The sequence below is a fragment of the Euprymna scolopes genome, chromosome 41, assembly GCF_053919585.1.
Source record: "Euprymna scolopes isolate OS-2025 chromosome 41, ASM5391958v1, whole genome shotgun sequence".
Lineage (NCBI taxonomy): Eukaryota > Metazoa > Mollusca > Cephalopoda > Sepiida > Sepiolidae > Euprymna > Euprymna scolopes.
The window spans coordinates 1,646,642-1,670,930 of record NC_136522.1 but is presented as its reverse complement, the minus strand read 5'-3'; the positions used below and the strand labels follow the sequence as shown (position 1 = coordinate 1,670,930).

Sequence of the window (24,289 nt, the reverse complement as noted above, 5' to 3'; positions counted from 1 at the left end):
CAGGCGTGCAGTTCTAAGAAAGAAGCTTTGTTCATGGAATCTACGTTTAGGTTTAGGCACAGATAAAGAGTGGGGGAAATTATTGATAGTGTTTACAGCTAGACGAGTGTTTCTTGTGAAAGTTTGGCGAGGGGGGACCATAGATTGAAGCTCAGTCGAACACTTTCCATGAAAATAACGATACATCAGAGACAAACTCGCAACATCTCTTCTGTGAGATAGAGGTTGCAAGGAGGAGAAAAGGACATCTCCTACGAGGCTACGAAGTCTATTTTGAACTCTATCAAGGCAGGACAAGTCCTTTCTAGCAGCTCCTGCCCAGATGTGGCAACAGTATTCCATCCTTGGACGTACCTGGCTCTTATATAGGTAGAGAATAGCATCAGTAGTGAGATATCTACTGGATCGATAGAAAGATCCCACCATTTTTCCAGCGGCCTTGGCAACAGATTTGATATACGTGTTCCATTTAAGATTAGGAGTAATGGTCAAGCCCAGAAGCTTGTCAAAACTTGAGGCCTCCTGAAGACGAGAGCCATTCATTTCAATTGATGACAAATGTGAATTAGAATGTTGATGATGTAAAGAGAGAAGCTTGGTTTTAGATGCATTAAAAGTAACCAGCCACTCCTTTCCCCATTGTACTACATGCTCAAGATCAGAGGAGAGAGAATTGGAGAGAACTTGGTCGTTTACTGTCTTAGATGTGCTACCATAAATGGTAGTGTCGTCAGCATAAATGTCTACAAATGATGTAAGGATATGATTTGGAAGATCATTAATGTAGATCAGGAAAAGAGTTGGGCCCAGGATGGATCCCTGAGGGACACCGGCATTAATACTGTGAGCTTCTGATTTTTGCCCCTCAACTACTACTCTTATGAACCTATCAGAAAGAAATGATTTAATAATTGAGAAGACTTTTCCAGCTATACCATAGCTAGCGATCTTATGAAGTAAACCTTTATGCCATACCCTATCAAATGTCTTATTTAAGGGGGCGTTTTATCAGGAATTTGTTTATGTTGGATTTATTTTGAAAGAAGAAGGCCTGTGTCCAAAATGAAAGAAAGAAAAAGAATAGAATATTCTAGAATGTTTTCGCGTTAGGAGGCAGAAACTTGGAGAGTCTCTAGGTTGTCCAGTAGAGGTCTTTAGTGTAGTCAGGTGGGAAACAGACTACAACTTGGATGTCTTCAAGTTCAACATAAACAAATTCCTGATGAACCGTCCCCTTAAGTAAGACACTTTATCAAATCTCCATTACTAACGATTACTACGATACTATCCTATTGATTACTGTACACGCAATAACCCTTATCCCCAAGTGGCCTCTGGGCCTTGATAAGTGGCGACTTCCTTGTGTAAAAAAAAAAAAAAAAAAAAAAAAAAAAAAATTGTAGCTTGTCAAGTATTTTTTGTTTGGCAAGGGGGAATCATAGCTTGGAGTTCAGTTGAGCACTTGTAACGAAAGTAATGACAGAGCAGAGACAAGCTCGCAATGTCTCTTCTGTAGGAAAAAAGTTACAGGGAAGAGAAAAGGGGCATCACTTACTAGATTTCAAAGCCGATTTTGAACTTTTTTTAAGGTAGGATGGGGCGCAACAATACTCTACTTTAGGGCGTATTTGACTCTTATGCAGATAGAAGATAGCATCGGCAGTGAGATACCTACCGGAGTGGTAGAGTGATCCAACCATTTTTTTCAGCTATCTTGGCAACAGATTTGATGTATATGTTCTGTTTCAGATCAAAAGCGAAGGTCAGTCCAAGAAGCTTGTCAAGACATAAAGCTTCCCCAAGACGAGTGTAAGAAATTCTGCAGAAATAAGCAAGCCTTTTATTGGACGGTTTCTCCGCCCACGGATTTGTTTTAACCAATCAAATTGCATGTTAAAACTAACTGCCGAGACTGTTCTTTGGCGCCAAATTTCCTTTTCAGATCAGATTTCAGGAAGACCGCGAGTTGAAAACACGTGGATTTCTCACGCGAATCCTAGAAGATGCAGGGCGGAACAGACTGGATTTCTCACTCGAATCGAGGCAACAAAATTACTTGTTGCATCGAGACGTTTTAAATGGCCAAATGTGGAGCTGAACTTTATTATTGCAATTATCAACGCCCTTAAGTAGGGTGAATTTTTATTTGCACGTTTGTGCTTCAATTTGATGTCAAGACGAATTTAAGGTCAACTGTTTGACCTGCCATTGGACAGTTTTCCACATGGACTCCTCGTGTGCCCTGCTAGGAGCCTGATTTGGAAGTCAAATTAACATCTCCAACCTGCGCATTTCTTTGTCAGTAGGAATCCTACTCAGCCTTTATCGAAGACAAACTATTATTCCCTTCGGGAATGTTACCCGCCCAAAATGACAGATAACTGAAAATGACGCATCTTTTACAACCATGGGCCTTTTTTTTTTACTTTAATAAAGTTTACTTTGAAATTTCAAGGTGAGCTTGTTGTAATTTCTGTATGGTTTTCTTCCATTCTGCTAGGGGCAAAAACCTTGTGAGAGAAATCTCACATGAGAGCCGTTCATTTCAATTGGGGCATGATGAGTGTCAGAGCGATTATGATGAAAGGAAAGAAGCTTGGTTTTCGACACATTTAAATTAACCAGCCACCTTTTTCCCCATTGCATCATGTACTCAAGATCAAAAAGATCTTGGCCATTGCTGACCTTTGAAATGATGCCATAAACTTGTGTCGTCTGCATAAATGTCTACAAATGATCTAAGAATGTGATTTCTTGATTGGTCTTAAAACAAGGTTCCTATAATTTATTTCTAAAGAAGTGACAGCCATTTTGATTTTTTTTACTCATTAAATCTTTACACATTTTAATCATGAATTTCTCGAGTTTTGATGGGTAAATGTTTTTTTTTTTTTTTTACACAAAATGACTCATGTAATATTGTTTACGATAAAAATGATTAAGATAAAAACGTTTTATGCTTACACAGACTTATTTTCTTATATCACCGACAAATCCTATTTAGTGACATTACCCATTACTCTCTTGAGATGATGGGATGTCTCCTAGCGGCCTCGGCTGCATGGAGACAGGGTAGTACACGTCAAGGATTCGTCACTTGACACTCAGCCCAACAGGTGAGGGGCCGGGAACCAGCCCAGCACCTGTTGGACTGAGGTACACCGCCTGGGTAATACCTAGGAGGTCCACCCTCCCAGGCCTTGCCACCGGGCTTTCCGGTGGGGCAAGTTTATTGCTTGCTGCCTGAGGCGCCCCGACCGGGGAATGCCGACGGGGTTACTCAGGCAATTTTTAAAATTGCAGGAGTGCCCCTCCTTTAGGGGAGCCTGCGGGGTTCCCACTTTCCGGCCTTGTGCCACATTTTGCTGATGTGGGCAGCAAATAAATATCTACCCTGAATCTTTGCCCACTTTAAAATTAAATTAAACTAAATATAGCCCAGATTACACACACTTACACCTAGTAGCCGTGTCAAATGTTCAGCTCCAACTCCCACTCTTATTTCTTCTCCTCCTCCTCCTCCTCCTCCGGAGTGAGGGAGAGGAGGAGTACGGTTGACCACCAACAGCCTTCCCACCCCTTGGAATTTTTTCATCCCTGATTGATTCTGGGCATTTATTAGCGGTCACAATTCAACCACCCAGAGTTTGACCAGATGATCTCTATTTATAGGAATTGGACAAAGTAGGAAATAAGGACTCCAACCAGCTTCACTGCAGGAAAAGAAAAAAAGGGACACCTACTGATAAGAGGAGGTGCACAAAATGTTGTCGAAAGTGTATCTTAGAACAACGAAACGTAACCGATGGTTTCAGCTGGAGGTTCAGTAATGACCAGTGCAAACACTCAGCCTCCTTGCGCCATGGCACCTTTTTCCAGAGATCGCATCCCTGGCTATCCTATAATTATAACATTAATATATTTATGGGCGTACAAAAAGGCTACACACAAAAACCTACAACGAGAGTTTGATATCGGGTCGGATCACACTCTCACTGACTGGAAAAACTTCTTGAGGGATATTTTCCTTTGGAATGCCTAGCAGATCGGAAGCTCAGAGCACACAGTGGAAGTTGGCTGTAAGGAGACCACCATTTTTTTCTTGTTCTAATTTGAACATACTTAATACTACTTTTGTTTCGAAGTTGATAAAAGCTTCAGAATCAGTTAAAACACACACAAAAAAACTTATTCATGTAGGTAGAAGAGTAACTTGTTTGGCCTTTGGTAATATTTGTTTTTTATATCTATTATACATTGTTAAAAATGCCCATTTTTTTGTGTGTTTATTTAAAAGCACTTTTATTTACATTTTTGTATCATTGCCCTTCCAAGTCTTGCAAATTCAATGAATGCAATGCAGAGCCTCAATAAAAATCAAAAATTGAACAAAAATAAAAATATATAGGTTTGTCGCAAATTAAATTTCCAACCAATTAGTAACTATTATTAGCTGTATTTTTGTTTTTTTCTCAGATCTGCACAAAAAAAAAAAAAAAAAAAATTCAAAACGAGGCTTCTTTTAGAACAAGAAGATGGCGCCATTTCCCCCCCCCCCCCCGAATCTACTCATAAAAACTGCATTTTTGAGATCAAATAAAAAACATTAAAAACAACTTAAAAACACAAAAACAAGCCGGCTAGGTATAAAAGTAAGTTTTATTGACTATGGTAACACTTGTTTATTGTATTTTTTTTTTTTTTTTTTTGCTTAGTCATTTGTTGGCTTCTCTACTAAATCCCTATATTTTTTAGGGGAAAAAATTGCCATCACCCCCTTAAAAAATTTCCACAAAACTTTTGTTTGGCACTTGTGGAACTATTCCTTTTGCCTGCTTTTCAGCTGACTATGAGCCTTAAGTAATCCAATTTACCAAAGTTCCACTAACAATTATTATGACATTGTCCCATTGACCACTGTATATTTATTGCCCCTTATCCTCGAGTGGCCACAGGAGAAGTGGCGACTCCTTTGTTAAAAAAAAAAAAAAAAAAAAAAAAAAAAAATATCGGTCGTCATCGATTTCACATTAACTTTTGCACACACACATTGGCTGTTAACAAATATTGTGACAAAAAGGTTTGCGGGCCTGAAGGAGCTTGCCCCACCCTTTCTCTAAAAAAAAAAAAAAAAAAAATATTTTTTAAAAATCAATATTTAAATATCTGTAGAGGGTGCTCAGTTTCTAATGCAGTTTAGCCTTTTTTTTTTTTTTTTTTTTTTTTTTTTGAATTTCGCTTTTTAAAATAATCTCCCTCAAAAAAGGCTAAAATGTTTTTTTTAAAAAGGCTGAATTCCAAAAATTTAGCTTAAAAACATCGAGTGGTTCTAAAATGGGTGATCGATTTATTAAAACATTGCATTAAAAACTGAGTACCCCTACAAATATTTAAATATTGACTTTATTTTTTTTATTATAATCTGGTAGAATAGTGTCCATTCGATAATAATCCGCTGAAAAAAAAAAAAAAAAAAATGATGTAAATAAAAAAAATAGAGACCGGGGGGGGGGGGGGGTCTCCTGGTCCGCTGAAAACGTTTTAACCCAAACTTTAGATTGCTTTAAAAAACAAAAACGAGTGATATTATTTACTCGCAACAAAAGACTTTTTAAACTAAGCTTCTTTTTTTAAAAAAACATACATAAATGAAAACAAATTATATTATTTACTTGCGACAAGATTGACTTTTTTTGTAAAATGCATTTATATAACTTTTTTAACAAAATATTTTGTGGGGAACAGGATTCTCTCTCCATTAAAAACCGACCTAAGATGCTGATTGGAATCGCCATAAATGGTTTATCAAATCAAGGCTCAGTTGTGTGATATCTGCTTTCCTCCTTACATTAAAAACTTACCTTGTATTTAAATTTGCCCTTGTGGGGAGGCAAGCAAATACCAAAGTTTATTGTAAGAAGTTACACAAACTGAATCGTGTCTCCTCATTGGTTGATTAGCTCAATACATTGTTTTAAAACACACACTTTTATTAGTTGAATTCAAATATTAACCTGTGCGAGTTGCGGGCCTTTTTAGAACTGAAAATCAGTTCTGGAAAAAATGTTGAAGATGCTGGACTCATGTTATTTTGCTAAATTTAAGGAACTTTAACGCCTAAATTGTCATGGTATCTTTGAGACAATTTATTCTAATAAGTTGCATATTTCTTTCTTGACATAATATTATCTTTTCAGTCGGCAAAGATTGTTGATTTTTGGTTAATTACAACCTCATGGGATGCATCCGAATTACTTATTGATTGTTGTATTAAAAAAAAAAAACCCCAGTTCTTCATGCCAAGATTTTTCAACTACCTCTTCATCTAGAAGTCAACTACTAGGCTTATGCAGACGCAAGATTCTCAACATATTTTGCAAGAAAAGGAAACGACCTGGAACTAAAGCCATCAGGTAAGTGCACTTTTCAATTTGTTGTGTTTTACATTTTGCGCTCTGCCAAAGTTCTAATCTATGTGGGAATAAAATTCTCACATTTTTTTAATAAAAAATAAACATTATAAAAACATATGCCCAGTCGAAAAATACGCATAAATATATTTTAATTCATACAGAAACTCAGACATGTGCATGCGAGTATTTTTTTTTTTTTTTTTTTTTTTTTTTAAATAGTTCACTTCTTGTAAGTAAAAACAATACTGGAGCTGAGATCGAAACCAAAACCTAAAGACAGCGAGTCAAGCACAAGAACCATTAGACCATCTTGACATGTCTTTAAAAAGTGTTTTCAAGCCTACTTATTCTTAACATAAGTAATCTGTCCCGGGAACAATTCATGCATGCACATTCGTGAAACATTTGACAGATAAAAATCTGATGACCTCCACAAACCAACACTTAACTCCTTAGCAGCCCCCTTTTTTCCGGATAAAAAAGTTTCCCACTGAATACTCTATATACTAAATTTCAAGTTTTAGATAAAAAAATTCATTGAGTATATAGGTTGAGAAGTGTCCTCACTCACACACATTCTCACTTTTATAGATATATGTGTCTTGTATTTCTTGTGTTAATCATCTTTGATATAACAGATGTACGTATACAGAGTGTAGAAATATTCATTGTGTCTTGCACGTACACTCATGAGCAAAATAAAAAATGGGTCAAGCGTGAAAGAAGGAAGAAATCGATTTTTCCATATTTTTCTATGAATTTTTGTTAATTTTAACTGAAAATGTCTATTTTGCAGATAATTATTATTATAGCATATAGTAACAAGTGGAAAAATTAATCCTAAAAATGGTAAGACCGCATCTTGGCGAGGATATAAAAAACCGAATTGCAGGATTAAGACAGTCGAAAATGATTTACAAGCAGATTTTTGATATTTTGAGAAAAGAAAAAGTGAAAACATCTTTTTCTGCAGTGAAGTGAATTGGTTAAAGGTTTGATGTCGAACATTTGGTAAAAGGGAAATCTGGATCTGGTCGTCCTAGAACATCCACTTTGAAGGACGACCACAGGCTTAAATTAACTGTTTTGAAGGATTGAAAGAAAACTTATGTTGACCATAGCAAAGAATTCAAAACATGGGCTGGAAATTCTCTTTCTAGATATACAATATTTAGACGAATGGAAGAAATGGGATTTTCTTCTAAAAGGTGTGCAAAGAAGCCATTCTTATCTAAGAAGAACATCAATGATAGAAAGAGATTTTTCTCGTGTTATGGCAAGAAAGATACAGACTGGTTCAGGAATGTTTTCTGGTTAGATGGATCAAGATTTTGTCTTGTTAGTGATGCTCCCGAACGGTGCATTCGAAGAACTGGAGAAAGATTTTCGCCAAGTTGCATAAAATCGACAGTTAAATACGGGAATGGAGGGATAATGGTATGGGGAACTTTTACTGCAGCAGGAGTTGGGGAACTTATTAGATGCGAAAAGTCAATCAATGCAAAGGAATACATTCGAATATTAGAAACAGGAGTGTTACTAAGTATCCAGAAGCTTGGAATATCCCAGAACATTATTTTCCAACATGATAATGCTCCTGCACACACTGCTAAAGTCACAAGAAAATGGTTTTCTGATAATTCAATTAATGCGATATTTGGGCCAGGTCAAAGCCTCGATTTAAACCCAATCGAGAATATTTGGTCCATAATATCTCGTGCATTGGCCAGAAGAACCCTTCTGAATAATGACAAACTGTAGGAAGCTGTGCAAAGCGAATGGAATAGCATCTCCTCTTTGCAGTGTTCCACTTTGGTTGAGAGCATGTCTAAAAGGATTGATCTTATAAATAAATCAAAAGGGAATGCGATTCCATCCTAAGCATTTATTAAAGTAAATGTCTTGTCCTGTGTTATTAGTCTCGTTTAAGTTTCCTTGTTCAATATAGCTTTTAACGAAATAAAATGTATAAAATTTGTTTATCCCTTTTTTTTGCTCACGAATGTATATAAAATGTTCATTGTGTATGTGGCCTCTTTTTCACAAATACACATCGTTAACAAGCATGACACAAACGATAACAATATGTCTGCTAACCTTAAAAGAACGCCATAACAATGACTTATATTTTACATAGGTTTTCTTTGTCTTATGATTCCCTTGTCTGAGTTTGGCAGCACGCCAAGTCTCTTTCTACATGCTCACTGGTTCCCCCTTCTGCTTCCAACGAGGGTCGTCCACACGTCTGTTCTCTAACATGTTTCTTATCAATTCTGCAGCTGGATCTTTGATAATTACTTGTGTAGAAGTCGATCTTTTTTCACTTTTTATTTGTTTTTCCTTTTTGTTTTTTTCACCCTTTTTACTTACTCTGAATCTTCTCACCAAGAAGAGAAATAAGTAAAAAATAAAAATAAAATAAATAAACGTCTTACAATCTAGCAATAATATGTTTGCTTGTTTCAGACCAAAGGAACCACATACCTTATTTGTCCAAACCGTAAAAGAACGCCAGAAGAATGAGTTATATTTTACATGGTTTTATTTGTCTTATCAATTCCTTTATCGGAGTTTCGCACGCTGAGTCTCTTTCTACATGTTCATGCATTATCCTGTCTGCTTCCAACAGAGTCGTCCACATGTCTGTTCACTAAAGCACTTCTCACCAAATCGTTAGTTTTCTTCTCTGCAAACTATTATGCCAGCAAAACCGACCAAATCCTGTTGTTCACGTAAGCTAAAACTTTGTTTACTTAACCAACCAAATTCCAACCTACTTTAAATCGACTTTTTTTTTTATTTTATTTCTGAGTTATTCCTGACCAAACATTCCAAGCTGTAAATGTTGTGTAGTCTATATTAAAAAAAAAAAAAAAAAAAATGGATGGTAAAGCTCAATGCTGGCAAGACTGAACTCGTTTCCTTTAATAATTACAAGAAAGATTCCCAACCACCAATAACTATGGCTAAAGATACATTACCTGGAAGTACTTTGTTCAAACTCCTTGACTTAACGTTTACAGGAAACATGAACTGGAACAGATACATTGAGGGTCTTGCCACGACTGCTGCGAGGAAGGTGGGCTCTCTCTATCATGCTAGAAAGTTATTTACGCCTGAAAGTATCCTGTACTTCTACAAGGCCACCATTCGCTCAAGTATGGCGTATTGTTGTTACATTTGGGTTGGTGCATCTGTTACTAGTCTCATTCCTGGACAGGGCTCAAGAGAGAGTTGCCAACCTGATAGGTTCTGAACTGTTATCTAAGCTTCAACCTCTGTCCCATCGATAAAATGTTGTATCTCTCTACCTGTTTTACAAGTATTTTAATGGTGGATGCTTCGATGAACTACAAGCCCTTGTACCCCCCCCCCCTTCGACGTAAATACCCCTGACAAACAAAGTCCCACCCCTACGTTTTTATTGTGTAAGACTTTTGTGAAAAAATTTATACTCTTATAATTTTTTTTTTTTTTGTGTATTATTAAAACCTTTTTTTCTATTTACTTAAAAACAAATAAAACTTTGTTATATACGAGTCATGGAATTGCATTCATCTGCAAAAGATCTAACTAATTTGCATATTCTTTTTAAACATTCATTTTAATCAAGTCCCTATTAGTTTTTTCAGTTTTCTTATGGGATGATCATCTTTAGTAAACTATTACATATAATTATATTCATGCAGATATTCTACATGATTTATACTTGCGTAATATTTGCGTAAAAAGGTTATAGTAAACACAAACTTTGTTATATACTTATGTATGCATATATATATATTTGTTTAAAAAATTTTGCCTATCAAACTCCTCTCTCAGTTTTTGGTCTACAGATATGAAACTTCATATATAGGGTATTCGAACACATGTGAAACTTTATATTAGGGTTTTAGCCCAGGATAATTTGTACAGAAGTGTGAAAATTAGAAAAAACTGAAATTTGCCAGGTGAAATATGCATGCATAATGTAGTGGCTAATGGTTTATGTTTAAATTTTTAGCCTTGCAACAAGCATGTCTTCATAGCTCAGTCATTAATGTTAAATTATTAAACTCATTGGCCTTGATAAGAGGCGATTCTTTTGTCTTTTGTAAAAAAAAAGTTGTTTGTTTTTTATTAATGTTCGATTTATTGAACAAAGTCGGAATATTGCAATTTATAATATATATTATGACATATATCGACTATACTTTGTTTCAAGACCTGGTTGAAATTTTACAAACTTATAATAATGGGGAAAACCAATTTACTGACAGAATTTACAATTATTTTAATTTCTAATTCCATTTCCTTGAATAACTACAAAGTTTTGACGAAAAATATTTTTTTTTTTTTTAAAAACTCACCTTCACCCCAAACAATGCATATCGTCACTTAGACGTCAGGGACTACTAATTGGGATCATGCTTAAGAAAGATTAACAAGATGATGGTTTACATTACATTTGAATGTCTGCAAATCCGTACAAGCGGGGAAGCAGATAGCAGGAAAGGAATTCCAATGTCTTGTTGTTCAAGGGAAGAAGCTATCAGAGTAGAAAGCTTTCTGGCATTTAGGGACCGCAACAGTGAAGGGGTGTGATTTTGTTGCTAAGCAGGTTTATCAGCGATATGTACGTTGAGGGGGCACAAGTGCAAGGAGTTCAGATTTTATTTTTTTTATTTTTTTAAATATAATAAAAGCCAATTAAGTTTCGATTTATTTTATTTAAATTTCTCTTTCAGTACAACGGAACAGTTTAGGCAGTTTCTTCCTTCAGTTTATCCTTTTTCAGAAAAGCCTGGAAAGAAAAATAGAATTAAAAATGAAAAAGCAATCACCACAAAGCAGTTAGCATTAAAAAAAAAAAAAAAAAAAAAAAAAAAAAAATTTTTTTATAAATTTGTAAATACAATTTAATTTTTTCTATTTTAGAAGCAAGAAATTGTCATACCAGAAATGTTGAACGTTTGGAAATGAGATTTTTTTTTTTTTTTTTTTTTTTACATGGGAGTCATCACTTATCAAGGCTCAGAAGCCACTCGGGGATAAGGGTTATTGCGTGTACAGTAATCAATGGGATAATATCGTAGTAATCGTCAGTAATGGAGATTTGATAAATTGGATTACTTAAGGGCGGTTTATCAGGAATTAGTTTATGTTGGACTTGATATCCAATTTGGTTGAATAAGGATTTTCATGGGCTCAGATCGTAAATGATGGTTTACTTATGTATTGTAAGATGTGTGAGTTCCTAAGTACACACACACACACACATATATATTTTCTTTTAGTTATTTAGCTAGTATGTTTAATATATTAAATAAAAAAATAAAAATAAAAAAATGAAGTATCTGCTGTTATTTGTAATAGGTGGGGATTGTGAGGGTGTAAAAAAGTCAACGCTTACCAGAAAGTTCTTTTCAACAGTCTGGAAGCGACCGTTTTCATATATGCTGGCCGTATCAATAAACTTGAAAATGATCTTCTCCAAGTCCTTGCGTCTGAAATGAGTGAGAAGAGACCTTCATAGAATGACGAGTCTCCTCTTTGTCCCCATCACGCATCCTTTCAATATAGGGAAGTCCTTGCTCAGCTCCTTGTGAGGGAAGCCACCAACTGAAGTGATAGATCTGAGTGTGCAGACCATGTCCAATACGGTAGATTTTCTTGTTGATTTTGGTGTGGTGATGGTAGCCCTTCTGTCAAGCCCTGGCAACCGAGTACTGCATTCATGTAGACACTTGTGAGTTTTCTCGGCAATTTCTTTGTATGCCAATGAGGTCACACCTGAAATTATCATCAGAGAAAGAAAGAAAAAAAAAAAAAAAACTTTATCAACGTGAACAGAACAAAGTTTAAGGCAAGTTAAAAAGTCATCGACAATATTTCAACATATTTGTCTCGATGTTGAGAATCTTGCAACCTATTTACCAAATGAACAAGCTGAGCATGTGCCCCCCCCCCTCCATGAATTTGGGGGGCAATTTTACTCCTATAATGCCCCCTAGGTGGGCAACCGAGTTATCCTGGAAAATCCATCCTGGCAAAAATTTACTTTCACCATGACTAATGTTTGTGCATAATTTCAAAAAAATCCAAGGCATGATTATCGAGAAAAGTATGAACTAACGAATGGGAATGAATTACTAGGTTGAATCCTTCCTTTGTTGGGGAAACAAAAATACTATTAAACTATATAGAAATTGATTAGTTGGATAGCCGGGGGTGTATAACAAGTATATACAGGTGTGTCATTATTAGGGTTATGACAACAGCATATTCTTTTCATTTTCATGACTCGAGTATATATCCGACACAGTTAATCAACCGAGAACCACATCACTATATAAAAGCATATAAGATATCAACGGATACACACTTGAGAGGCATAACAATGAAAAGAATATATTGTTGTTCTAGTCCTAGTCATATATATATATATATAAATAAATAACAGGTGTAAATATGTATATATGCGTTGTCTTTATGAGTGTTAAACGTTCTTAGATGTGATTCTCTATTGCGTGTTTATATGTGTAGGGAAGGAGGGAGGGAGGAGAGAGGGAGGGTGAGAGGGAAGGTCGGAGAGAGAGAGAGAGAGGAGGCAGGAGAGGGAGGGGGTAGGAGAGAAAGAGAAGAAATAAAACTCTACTTACCTGAGCAGGAGTTATAATTTCGACGATAGTACAGCAACAAATAATCTTGTAGTCGTTCTCAATCGATTTCCTGCCATCTTTATCCTGACATTTTTCTTTGTGTTTTGAGAAAACCTTCCTCTTCGAAGAAGATCTTTGAAATGGATGAGGAAAGAAAAATCCACGAACCTCATCACCACGCAGACGTGAGCAGAGACTAAGAACACGATTGAAGCAATTCAGTTCGTCAACCTGGTACCTCGAAGAATGAATATGGAATGATTCATATAACCCTAACATCCCTTAAACAAAACACATTAAATCATGTGTCGTGAATCCATTTAATATTTAAGCAATTCTCCTTCAACAGTTTAAAGAGGAAGGCAATTGAAGTTTTCATTAATGTTTAGAAAAATAGAAATAATATAAATTAGAATAAATAAAATGAACAAAAAAAAAAAAGCTGAAAATGTGTTGGATAGAAATGAGTAGTTTAAGAAATATGACGTGGTTTCTTGGATTTAGATAAATAAATAAATAAATATAAATAAAAAAATGAATTATTTATCATTTATTTATTTATCATAACGACTGTACTTTTCCGCATTGTAAGCCTTCTAAAATATCTTTAGTTTTTATGTGTTCAGTCAGAAAATTTGATTAAAATATATAAAAAAAAAAAAAATAAAATAAATGGATGAAAACACGTGTTAGATGAAGGGGAAAAAAAAAAAAAAGCTTCAAGATATTGCAGAACTGTTCATTTTTAATGTCTTTTTATCAAATACGACGATTGTGCAATTGTGTTGAAAAATCTGTGCCATTAGTAAATCTAACAATTAAATCGGTCCTAAATACATACACGACTTTCGTGCCTCTTCCGACCCAAGATCACAATAGACATTAAAGTACGGATCTATCAAGTGCATTTTTGGATAATCCTTTTCTGCACTAGTGAGTGAAGAGACGTACAATTTTCGTACTGTCTTTCCGATTTCTGCTGATACATTTTAATTCATTCTGATTGGTTGAACTGAGTGTCGTCGATATATGTAAAAAGAAACCAGGACGAGTTTGCTGTCATGTATGGAGGGGATGAGGAATTTAATACTTCTGGTTCTTTATTTCCTTATTATAGGTCCTTAGGGATAGTAGACAAAAGCCCTTATTCAGTGACAGAAAACCCTACTATCCATATTTACTATATGACAATGTTTAGTCTACAGGGTGGTCAAAAAGTCAGGTAACATGTTAAAGGTAGAAAAAACAATATGATCCATTATAATCTCTATTCGTTTTAATATTATTTGTTTAAATATTTGAGTGTAATATATAAACTTTAATTTTAAATCTATGTGTTGTGTCATTTATATTCTTCTTTCTTTCAGGTATAATGGCCACCCAAAAGTTAACAACGCCGCAAAAGGTTGCTATTGTAAGATTGTACACTCAGTACAATAAAAATGCTGCTGAAACTGCTCGCCAGTTCTCTACATTGTTTCCTGGCTTTACTGTAACACGAAAGCATGTAATTAAATTAAATAGGAAATTTGATGAAACCGGTTCTGTTGTTGACTTACCTCGGTCAGGAAGACCAAGAACCGGTCGGTCTGATGAGAATATTGCTACTGTCCAGGCAATTGTGGATGAAACCCCCAAAACATCATCACGAAATATGGCACGCCAATCAGGAATAAAAAGGGGAACAATTCTAAACATTTTGAAGAAAGATTTAAGTTAACAAATAGAGAGAAATGGACGACAATTAACAAAATAAACATATTTCATGTTTGTTTCATTTTATATTTCAATGTATGGTACTTAAATATACGTGTATTGCTAATATCGTTTTTCTTTAAAATGTCACCTGACTTTTTGACCACCCTGTAGATATTGATAGTCGTGGGCTAAACGCTAAGTACCTTCACACAACACCTGTGACAGATCATGACATGCGCCCCTCAAGGTCTTTAGCTTGATTAGCGGACCTACTGGAATCACTAGGAAGTATTTTCAAGAGAAGACGGATTGGGCGACTTATCAGTTTTCTTCGTGTCAATACAGGAAGAATCTTTTGCTCTGCGGATTCCAACTCGAGAACTGTCTACTGCGAACCAGTCACCTCCCAGGACTTGCGTAGAACGAAACACCGGAAACTGTTCTGAAACTAAACATGGCTTACACTTTTAAACCTGTCTTAAGATTTTTGATTGTTGGTATGCATTTAATGCTAACTATTCAAGGATCGCATGTTTATAATCAAACGCATCCTGGAGACAGTACAGTAAAAAAAAAAATGGAGGCTTCCCAGACAGACGGATAACATGTGGAATGTACTTCAACCGTCAGAACTACGAACCCTACCAACCGTGGCTGTGTTTACAGTTCTTAGCAGATTACAGTTTCCCAACACGGAGACAAAAACTTATCCATCTTGTTTGTTTTATTCTATCAGTTTTTCTTCTCCCCTCCAACGATGGCAGACAACACGTCGAATCGCACAAGATCTCATGCTTCTCGCTCCTCATGGTCCGCCAGCAGATCATCAGCAGCTGCCACCGTAGCTATCACTCAAGCGAAGGCCGAGGCGACCAAAGCACATTTAGCCTTCATCGATAAAGAACTCAAAATAAGAATGGAGTTGGAAAAGGTGCAGCTACCCCCTTGTCCCATTAAACGTTTAATGGGAGAAGGGGGTAGCTGAGAATGGATCTATATATGTACATGCGTGCTCTTATATATATGTTTATGTTTAAAGAAAAAATAGAAAAAAAACGAATGAAATTATTAAAAAATCAACGTTTCGTCCTTGTTTCAGAGGACATCTTCAGGATAATTGAAGTAAAAATGTGATAAAAGAAAAAGTCATAGATCGTGCGTGAACACACATATTCGTCCTTTCCCGACATGGGTTGGATTTTAAAAAACTGTCTTTTTTCGCACGATCTATGACTTTTTCTTTTATCACATTTTTATTTCAATTATCCTGAAGATGTCCTCTGAAACAAGGACGAAACGTTGATTTTTTAATAATTTCATTCGGTTTTTTCTATTTTTTCTTTAAACATAACGTCAACCACCGCTGGTATATTTTTTCATTCCTTATACATATATATATATATATATATGTACCAATTGGCTATATACCTATATGCATCTAATTGACTTTTTCCTCAAAATATTTCTGAAAGAACTCTTTGTATGAATTGCTTCTATATTTAGATTCTTATATTTTATGACTAAAACTCATAAATTTTTTAGTTTCATTTCATGCAGAAATGCATAGAAATGCTAATGTTTAGCATTCCTATCTGATTATTTTGCAAAGAGTTTTTCCTCTGATAAGAAGAATTAGCATTCTTTGAAACTGTGGATTAAGGATTACCTAACACACCAGTTTTAGAATATTCTGCTGAATAATAAAAACTAACTGCATCTATTTTACAGCTTTGTTATTACTATATATAACCTTAACTCCCCTCTATATATTCCTTGTGTCAAACAAATTCTTAACTAGAATATGCTTATATTTTAATTTTCAGAAGTTAACTTTAACCACTAAACATATATATATATATATATATATATATATATATATATATATATATATATACAGGGTCGTGCAGATAAATTGGGACTAAATTTAACAGCACATATCTTCCGTAATTTCTAACCTATGACTAAATTTTTTTTGCAGACAATCTATAAAACCCTTTGCTTTAATATTTCAGATCAAGATCTGGCATACTTCGCTCAAATATGGCGGAATCAGCACGAAGAATGACGATATGTGAAATGAGACGCGCCGGAAACTCTGTTTCGGACATTATTAAGAGCACAGGCTATGCAAAATCGACTGTTTATCGAGTTGTTGTTGCTTTTGATGCCGAGGGTAAGGTTCAGAGAAGTCGACACAGTCCCCGCAGTGATCGAAAGAGAACCAAAACATTCCTTGCTGGGCTGAAAAGGACGTTGAAGGCAGACCCAAGTCAGTCGATGTCAAAACTGGCACAAAAGCGCAGAGTGAGTCATAGCACCATCAGCAGGGCAGTCAAGGAAGACCTTAGTATGAAGTCATACGTAAGGAGAGTCCGTAACCTTTTAACTACCCGCGCAAAAGCCCTAAGAGCTGAAAGATGCCCAAAGCTTCTGAACTATCTGAAACACAAAGGAGGACATGTCCGCGTTTCTGTTGACGAGAAAAAGTTTGTTGTTGATGAGGTTGCAAATCGCCAGAACACTCGGGTAATTGCCTACGATCCTTCAGAAGGTCCTCCTGTGATGCAGAGCAAAAATCCCGCCTCTGTGATGGTTTTTGCAGCCGTCGCAAGTGATGGTAAGGTGATGCCTCCTCATTTCATCGAAGCGGGCCTTAAAATCAACACAGCGGAGTACTTGAAAATTCTGAAAGATGTTTTGATGCCTTAGATACGTAGGAACTATGACCCCTTCAAAGTGATGCTTGTTCAAGACTCTGCGCCCGCTCATGGAGCAAAGAAAGTTCAGGATTTCCTGAAGAAGAATCTTCCTTTGATGGTCCCGAAGGATATTTGGCCCAGCAGCTCCCCAGATCTGAATGTTTGTGACTATTGGCTGTTTGGCGTCATTGAGGGAGAGTCTAACGTAACTTCACATCCAAGTGTCAACTCTCTGAAGGCCGCCATTCGTCGGGCATTTCGTAATCTTGACCCCGAGGATGTAAAAAGGAGTTGTTCACGGCTTCGCTCGAGAATCTCCCAAATTATTGACGCAAAGGGTGCTCACATCGAATGATTTTGTTCTGTAGACAATAAAGAAGAAATAAATATAAGTTAAAATTACGTTTTATCAGTATTTGCCTTTGAAAATAGCGAATTTACAAAAAGTTATGTTAGTCCCAATTTAGCTGCACGACCCTGTAGTCGAAGGGCTATGTAAAAAAATGATATTGGGGGAAGATTAGCTCAGATTCGAGGGAGCCGAGTTGAGCTTTGACACAGCTACACTGACGAGGCACAGAGCGTTAGTGTTGTTCTCTGTCTGTGAGGGCTGAAGAGAATGTGAGGCTCGCTCCAAGGACGGCAATGTTATGTAGAGGCAAGATAGATAGCACAGAGTTTTGGAAAACAATGGCTTCTAATCGATATCAATCACTTTATTGATGTGTTGGCTAGGACACCTAACTAGACTCTTCAAATGCTTCTCATGTTTCCATAGAGTATGCGAGTCATGTTTCATCAAAAATTTGGACAGAGCCAAAACAAATTGCAAATGCCTAAATGTCATGAAGAATTTGTGAACTGGAAAAACTTTGTTGTTTCACAGATTCTGTCGAAGGAATTAATGTGACAAGAATTTGCTTCGTCATCCGAATTCCAATGCGATTCGTGTTTGGATGATGGCATCTTATCTATATTGGTATTTCTCATGTTTCCATGGAGTATGCGATTCAGGTTTTATTCAGGGCAAAAATATGTTGCAGGCTGTGACAGAGCACAAGACCAACATTGAGAGCACAGACTGGTTGACTGATGCCACTTTCTTCGGGAAGAATGTGAAACCTGGTTAGCAGACCATCCTGATGAAATTGCTGGTGTAGATGTCAATGGAGACAGTGATGCGCAGTCGATTTTTCGTCAGCCAGAGAGATCACTTAACATTGTTTCTTTTTGTTTTTGTATAAAAATATAAAACTTTTATTCTGCTTCTTCTCTTTATTGCCTCTTGTGTGTGCTCCCAGCTAGAGAGAGAGAATGTGGACTGAGAGGTGGGTGGATGGAGTTATGCTTGATCATTAAATTGGAGAGATTTGGTGGTCAAATTTACGAACTTCATGAATTAATTTGTTTTGGTTCAAATTTCAAACAAATTAATTCGATGAAAAAAGAACATTTTTAAATTTTAATAAATTTAAACACTTTTTTTTGTGATTCGGATTGAATTGATTTCAAAACAAAAAATTGATTTTATTTGAAGAATAACAAAATTATATTAATTTTACTTTTGTTTTGAAAATAAAATTTTGGTTTCCGTCGAAAAAAATTAATTTTTTAAAATTATTTTATAAAAAAAAAAAAAAAGTGAAAAATATTTTTATCTTTTTTATTTTTATTTTGTTAAAAAAGATTTTTTTTTGTTATTTATTTTATTTATATTGAAGCGATTAATGTAAAAAGAATTTGCATGCTCATCCGAATTCCAATGTTTGGAGGATGGCATCTTATCTGTTGCGAAATATTGGTACTTCTTTCATAGAGTATAGCATTAGTGTTTTATTCATGAAAAAATATTGGTGCGGGGAATGTGAAAAGCTCTAGTGCAACCAACTGACGTGTGCATGAATGTGAACCTATTCAGTGTTCGTTTTAAAATAAATTAAAAATCTTTTGAAATTTGTTGAAGAATTCCAATCCAACTACCCATAAAATGAGGTTAGAATATTATTAGATTTCAGAAAAGGTAGAACACAATGCTTTGAATTTGTGCAAATTTTAAATAACACGAAAAAATTTCTTTATTGATGTGTTGGCTGCGACACCTAACTAGACTCTTCAAATGCTTCTCATGTTTCCATAGAGTATGCGAGTCATGTTTCATCAGAACTTTGGACAAAGCCAAAACAAATTGCAAATGTCTGAAATGTCATGAAGAATTTGTGAACTGGAAAAACTTTGTTGTTTCACAGATTCTGTCGAAGGAATTAAATGTGACAAGAATTTTCTTCGTCATCCGAATTCAAATGTGATTCGTGTTTGGATGATGGCATCTTATCTGTAGCAAAATATTGGTATTTCTCATGTTTCCATGGAGTATGCGATTCAGGTTTTATTCATGGCAAAATATTGGTGCGGGGAGTGTGGAAAGTTCTTGTGCAACAATTTGCATCCAAAGCCACAACAGATTTATAAAAATGGAACACACGTTTAAAGATTTGGATGCAATGGCATGGTCTAATGAAATTACGATGGTGATGTAGATGCGGAACAATTGTGCTCTTCATGAAAAACAGAAATATATTGGGAAAATGTTAAGCTACAAATACGAGAGTTTAATTAGAGCTATAGTTGAAAATTTGGCGCAGAAGGAGAGTAATGAGAGTTGAATTAGAGCCTTTTATTTAGGTGACAATCCTAGGGGATTTCCAAGTGCCCCTGCTAGTTAGAAAGAGAAATGGCTTGGTCGCTGATGTGGAATACATTCTGCGATTTCCATGGAGTATGTGCGTGAGTCGGGTTTCATGAAAACTTTGGACAGAGTCCAAAATAATTGCAAAAAGATCAATTCTTCAACCTGGCGCCATTTAAAGAACATGTGAAGGCGTCAAAAATGATGGGATTTTCACATTCCACGCAGAAATGCCAACACGTCAACATGGAACCTATAACGACAAGAAAGCAAGATATGAATTCCGATTTTAACAAACAATTTTTCGACACGAGCAACACTAACGGTCTAACAGCATACACGTTCATATACAGATTCCAAAAGGAACAAGATTTCACTTGGACTGACCATGGAAAATACAGCCATCCATCTGTAATATTACAACATGGTGCCGACGAACACCTGAAATACGTCCTGAAGATACTATGTCAGCTGCCTTCCCTATGCATCTACCACGAAAGAAGTTTCACGAATAGCAAGAATTGCCAAGATGCACCACACTTCCACATCGTCATTTGGGCAAGACAACACCCAACGTCGAACTACGCCTTCGGTAAACTAAAAGAATATTTAAAATCGGAGCGCGCACAACGACAATACGACATGACATGTCCAACAATCTTCAAACCTGACGGACTTATTGACTACTTCAAAAAGGGAGAAGTAAACAGACAACTACTTTGTACCAACGACTTAACCACACCGTCACAGAAAATGTTCATGGAACGACTAACAAACGGTGAATTTGCAGTAACAACAACAGGACGAACATTACAAAATAAACGTAGCAAGTGACACGGTGAGGCAAAACAAGTTTGCTTTCATAAAATCGCTAATGAAGGTAGCCGGCGCTACGGACCAGGGTCAGATAATGAAGTATGTATTTCAACAAAAAGACGCGAAAATCAAAAAAGAATGGTCTGTAACATACCGCAGTACACCAAATATAAAGGCCTTAATGAACGACGCAGCAGCAGAAATCAACGCAGAGACGAGGATTACACCTATCTGGCAACAAATCGCCAAAAAAAAAAAACAAAAAAAAAAAAAAACAGCACTTAAACGCAGAAACAGGAACCACTTTTTGGGATGTTAACACCTCCTGCGATATATACGATGAATGGTGTACATTCCATAAAATAGACCCGATGCAATTCGGGAAAGACCTCTTTAACGTGAGCCACAAAATAATGCCAAAAATTAATGCATTTCACCTCCAAGGGCCAACAACCAGCGGAAAATCCTACATATTAAAATCTGTTGTAGACGGACTACTAAACAGCGGTACAATAAGAACAGAAAAGTCTGACAGTTTCTGCTTCGGCAGCTGCGCAGATAAATCCATTATCTACATGGACGAATTATGGTTCACTAAAGAGAACGTAGAACAAGCGAAATGCGTTCTCGAAGGGACAAACGTATTAGTAAACGTCAAACATCAAAACGAACGACTAATAGAGAGAACACCATCCTTATCGACGAGCAACACGAACGTGTGGAATGTAGTACCAGGTGAGGAACAACCGTTAAGACACAGAATGATCATTTATAAAACAACAAGAAAAATGGACATATTAAAAGAATGGGGAATATGTAAAATAAACCCACTCATGTGGCTAACAATATGGAGACCACATATAGACTCGCTCTTAAAAAATATATACAAAAAAAGTTTAATAATAGCTAGAAAACCTAAGAGATCTGCACTATTCATGCAGAGTGCACTAGATACGTTAAGTCCTAATAAGAGAGCAAAGTACGCGGCAGAAGACGACAATGACGGCGAAGAAATACTAACAATAGAACCAGACAGTTCACCAGAATCACCAGCTAATTTCTCCATCCTACCAGATTCATGGGATGTAGAAAACCCACCGATCAATAACAACTTAACACCAGCGTTCATGGACTCTTTAATGAACGATCCGTTCACAGAAGAAAAATGTGAATTTGATCCTAACGAAAGCGCACAGGTCTGTGTAGTACACGGTAAAGGATACCTCACAACAACTTGTAATCTGTTTAACTAAAAATTTGTAAATAAAACTATTTTTTAAATATATACAGTGTACACGTCATTTATACGCATGTAAAACTAACAGCATGATTGCAACATGTAATTTTCTTTCTAAGCATGTGATTATTTGGAAACCTTAGAATAAAGATCTAAGCCTGAGAAATAATATATATATATATATATATATATATATATATATTTATATTATAAATTATATTATATTATTATAATTATTAATAGTATATAACTATATCAAAATCCATAAAACATCGTTGGAATACGAATTTACTTTAGAAAAAGGTAAAACATTATGCTTTGAGTTTGTACAAATAAATCGAATGTTAGAATGAAAGACATACTTGGACAATGTCATTGAATTACACAAGAAAAATGACAAAATTCTGCAACAGATTGCAACACGTCAACTAAATTCTGATCATTTGATGAATGAAGATCGGCGACATGTAGAAATTTTGTTTTGGATAGAAAATGTTGAAAAGACAATCTCCAGTTTTTCGACGTTCATTGCCACTGACGAAGACAAAATGCCAATTATCATCGTATTTATTTAACTATTCGCAGAAAGCTATTGATTTATGCCAAAGCCACGATGTCGGATCCATCTCGTTTATCCGGCAAAAACTGTAAACGAATAATCAAAGAAATTTGTAGCAGACAACAAAAGAACTATTTTTTTTCCCGCAAATTGATTCTTCTTTGCTAAACTATTTGGCTACAATTGACCAATCAGTTGGCAGAGCGGATAATTTTTATCCCACCCCTAGGCTCTATTTTTTTAGGCAAATATAAGTCCTGGCCCATTGCAAATTTAGATCCCTGTACGCTTTTTATCACGACCATGAATGAACAAGCATAAATTGTGAGAATTACCTGTTGTTCACCGTCAACTTTAACATTGGAACTGAGTGATCTACGAGTTGATTTCAGACTTATTACTGTCATATGTACCTATACCATTTTTGAATTAACGATTACAAGTAAAACAGTAATCCTCCTGAATCTGATTTGATAAAATCAAAAAATATAAATCGGTCAATAAACTGATTCACATTAATAAAAAAAAAAAAAAAAAAAAAAAAAAAAAAAAAAGGCAAACATTTTTGTTTGTGATGAATTGTTCGCTTATTGAGTTAACAAAAAAATAGCGAATTTCGAATTGAATTTTTCCCGTTTCGAATGAGGACTTCTAACTTTGGATATTTGTTTCTTTTTCACAGACATTTGTGATTTTTGATTTTAATCAGGGAGAGAGAGAGAGAGAGAGAGAGAGAGAAGAAAAAAATTAGTTGTTTTTAAAACAAGTGAAAAAGTTCTTTTTTGAAAAACATGAAAAAATTTCTGTTTTGGATGAAAATTCAAAAATTCATTCGTTTACAATAAAAGGAGACAAATTAGAAAATTTTCAACTTGAGGGAATAAATTATTGGAATTATTTGGATGGCGTTTGCGGATTCTTGTTTGTTCTTAAAGTTGAAGATTTGGTGATAGATTTACAAACATCACGAATTAATTTGTTTTGATTTAAATTTCAAATTTTTTAATTCTAATTTCAATAAATTTACAATTTTCTTTGGTGAACGAGATGAAATTTTTTGTTTTTCAAATCACAAATTGTTTGAGTTTGAAGACAGATAAAATTATATTCCTTAAATTTTTATTTTGGAAAATAAAATTTTATTTTCTGTTGAAAAATTTGAAACAATTTAGAATTCTAATTTAAAATTTTTTTGTTTATTTTATTAAAAAATTAACAATTTTTATATTCATTATTTTACATAAATTTTTAATGTTTACTTAATTTGAAGTATGTTTAATTCATTTATGCATGTGCAAGTATATTGCTGCAGGGGGATCTATCCTTGAATGAACTCCTGCACTCATAATAAATGCTATTTAACTGAGTAGAAGTGGCGGTAACAGATCGAGTGAGAAGTTAGTATGAGCAAGACTGGGAGAAAGTACTCTTAGTAGACTTATTTTAAGAACATGTATCAAGAATGTGGCATTTAAACCTATTATCTGTTGAGATGGAAATGCAGAAAATGTATTTCCAACTGAAATGACCTTAACAGATC

At 35.3% G+C, this 24,289-nt stretch overlaps 1 protein-coding gene across 3 annotated transcripts in view; it reads right to left on the bottom strand.

Moving 5' to 3' along the window:
• Nucleotides 1-11,102: 11,102 nt before the first annotated feature.
• The window catches only part of LOC145266294 (uncharacterized), a 109,131-nt gene continuing 95,944 nt past the window's right edge, over nucleotides 11,103-24,289 (bottom strand). For 2 of the 3 annotated variants that reach the window (XM_080121841.1, XM_080121842.1), the window contains exons 3-4: nucleotides 11,806-12,185; nucleotides 11,103-11,196 (exon numbers count right to left, since the gene is read on the bottom strand). In XM_080121841.1, coding sequence (XP_079977967.1) covers nucleotides 11,923-12,185 — 263 coding nt within the window. In that variant the 3' untranslated portion in view covers nucleotides 11,103-11,196; nucleotides 11,806-11,922. Of the gene's footprint in view, nucleotides 11,197-11,805; nucleotides 12,186-13,054; nucleotides 15,838-24,289 lie in introns of those variants that run through there. The other variant, XM_080121843.1, reaches the window with a different exon arrangement.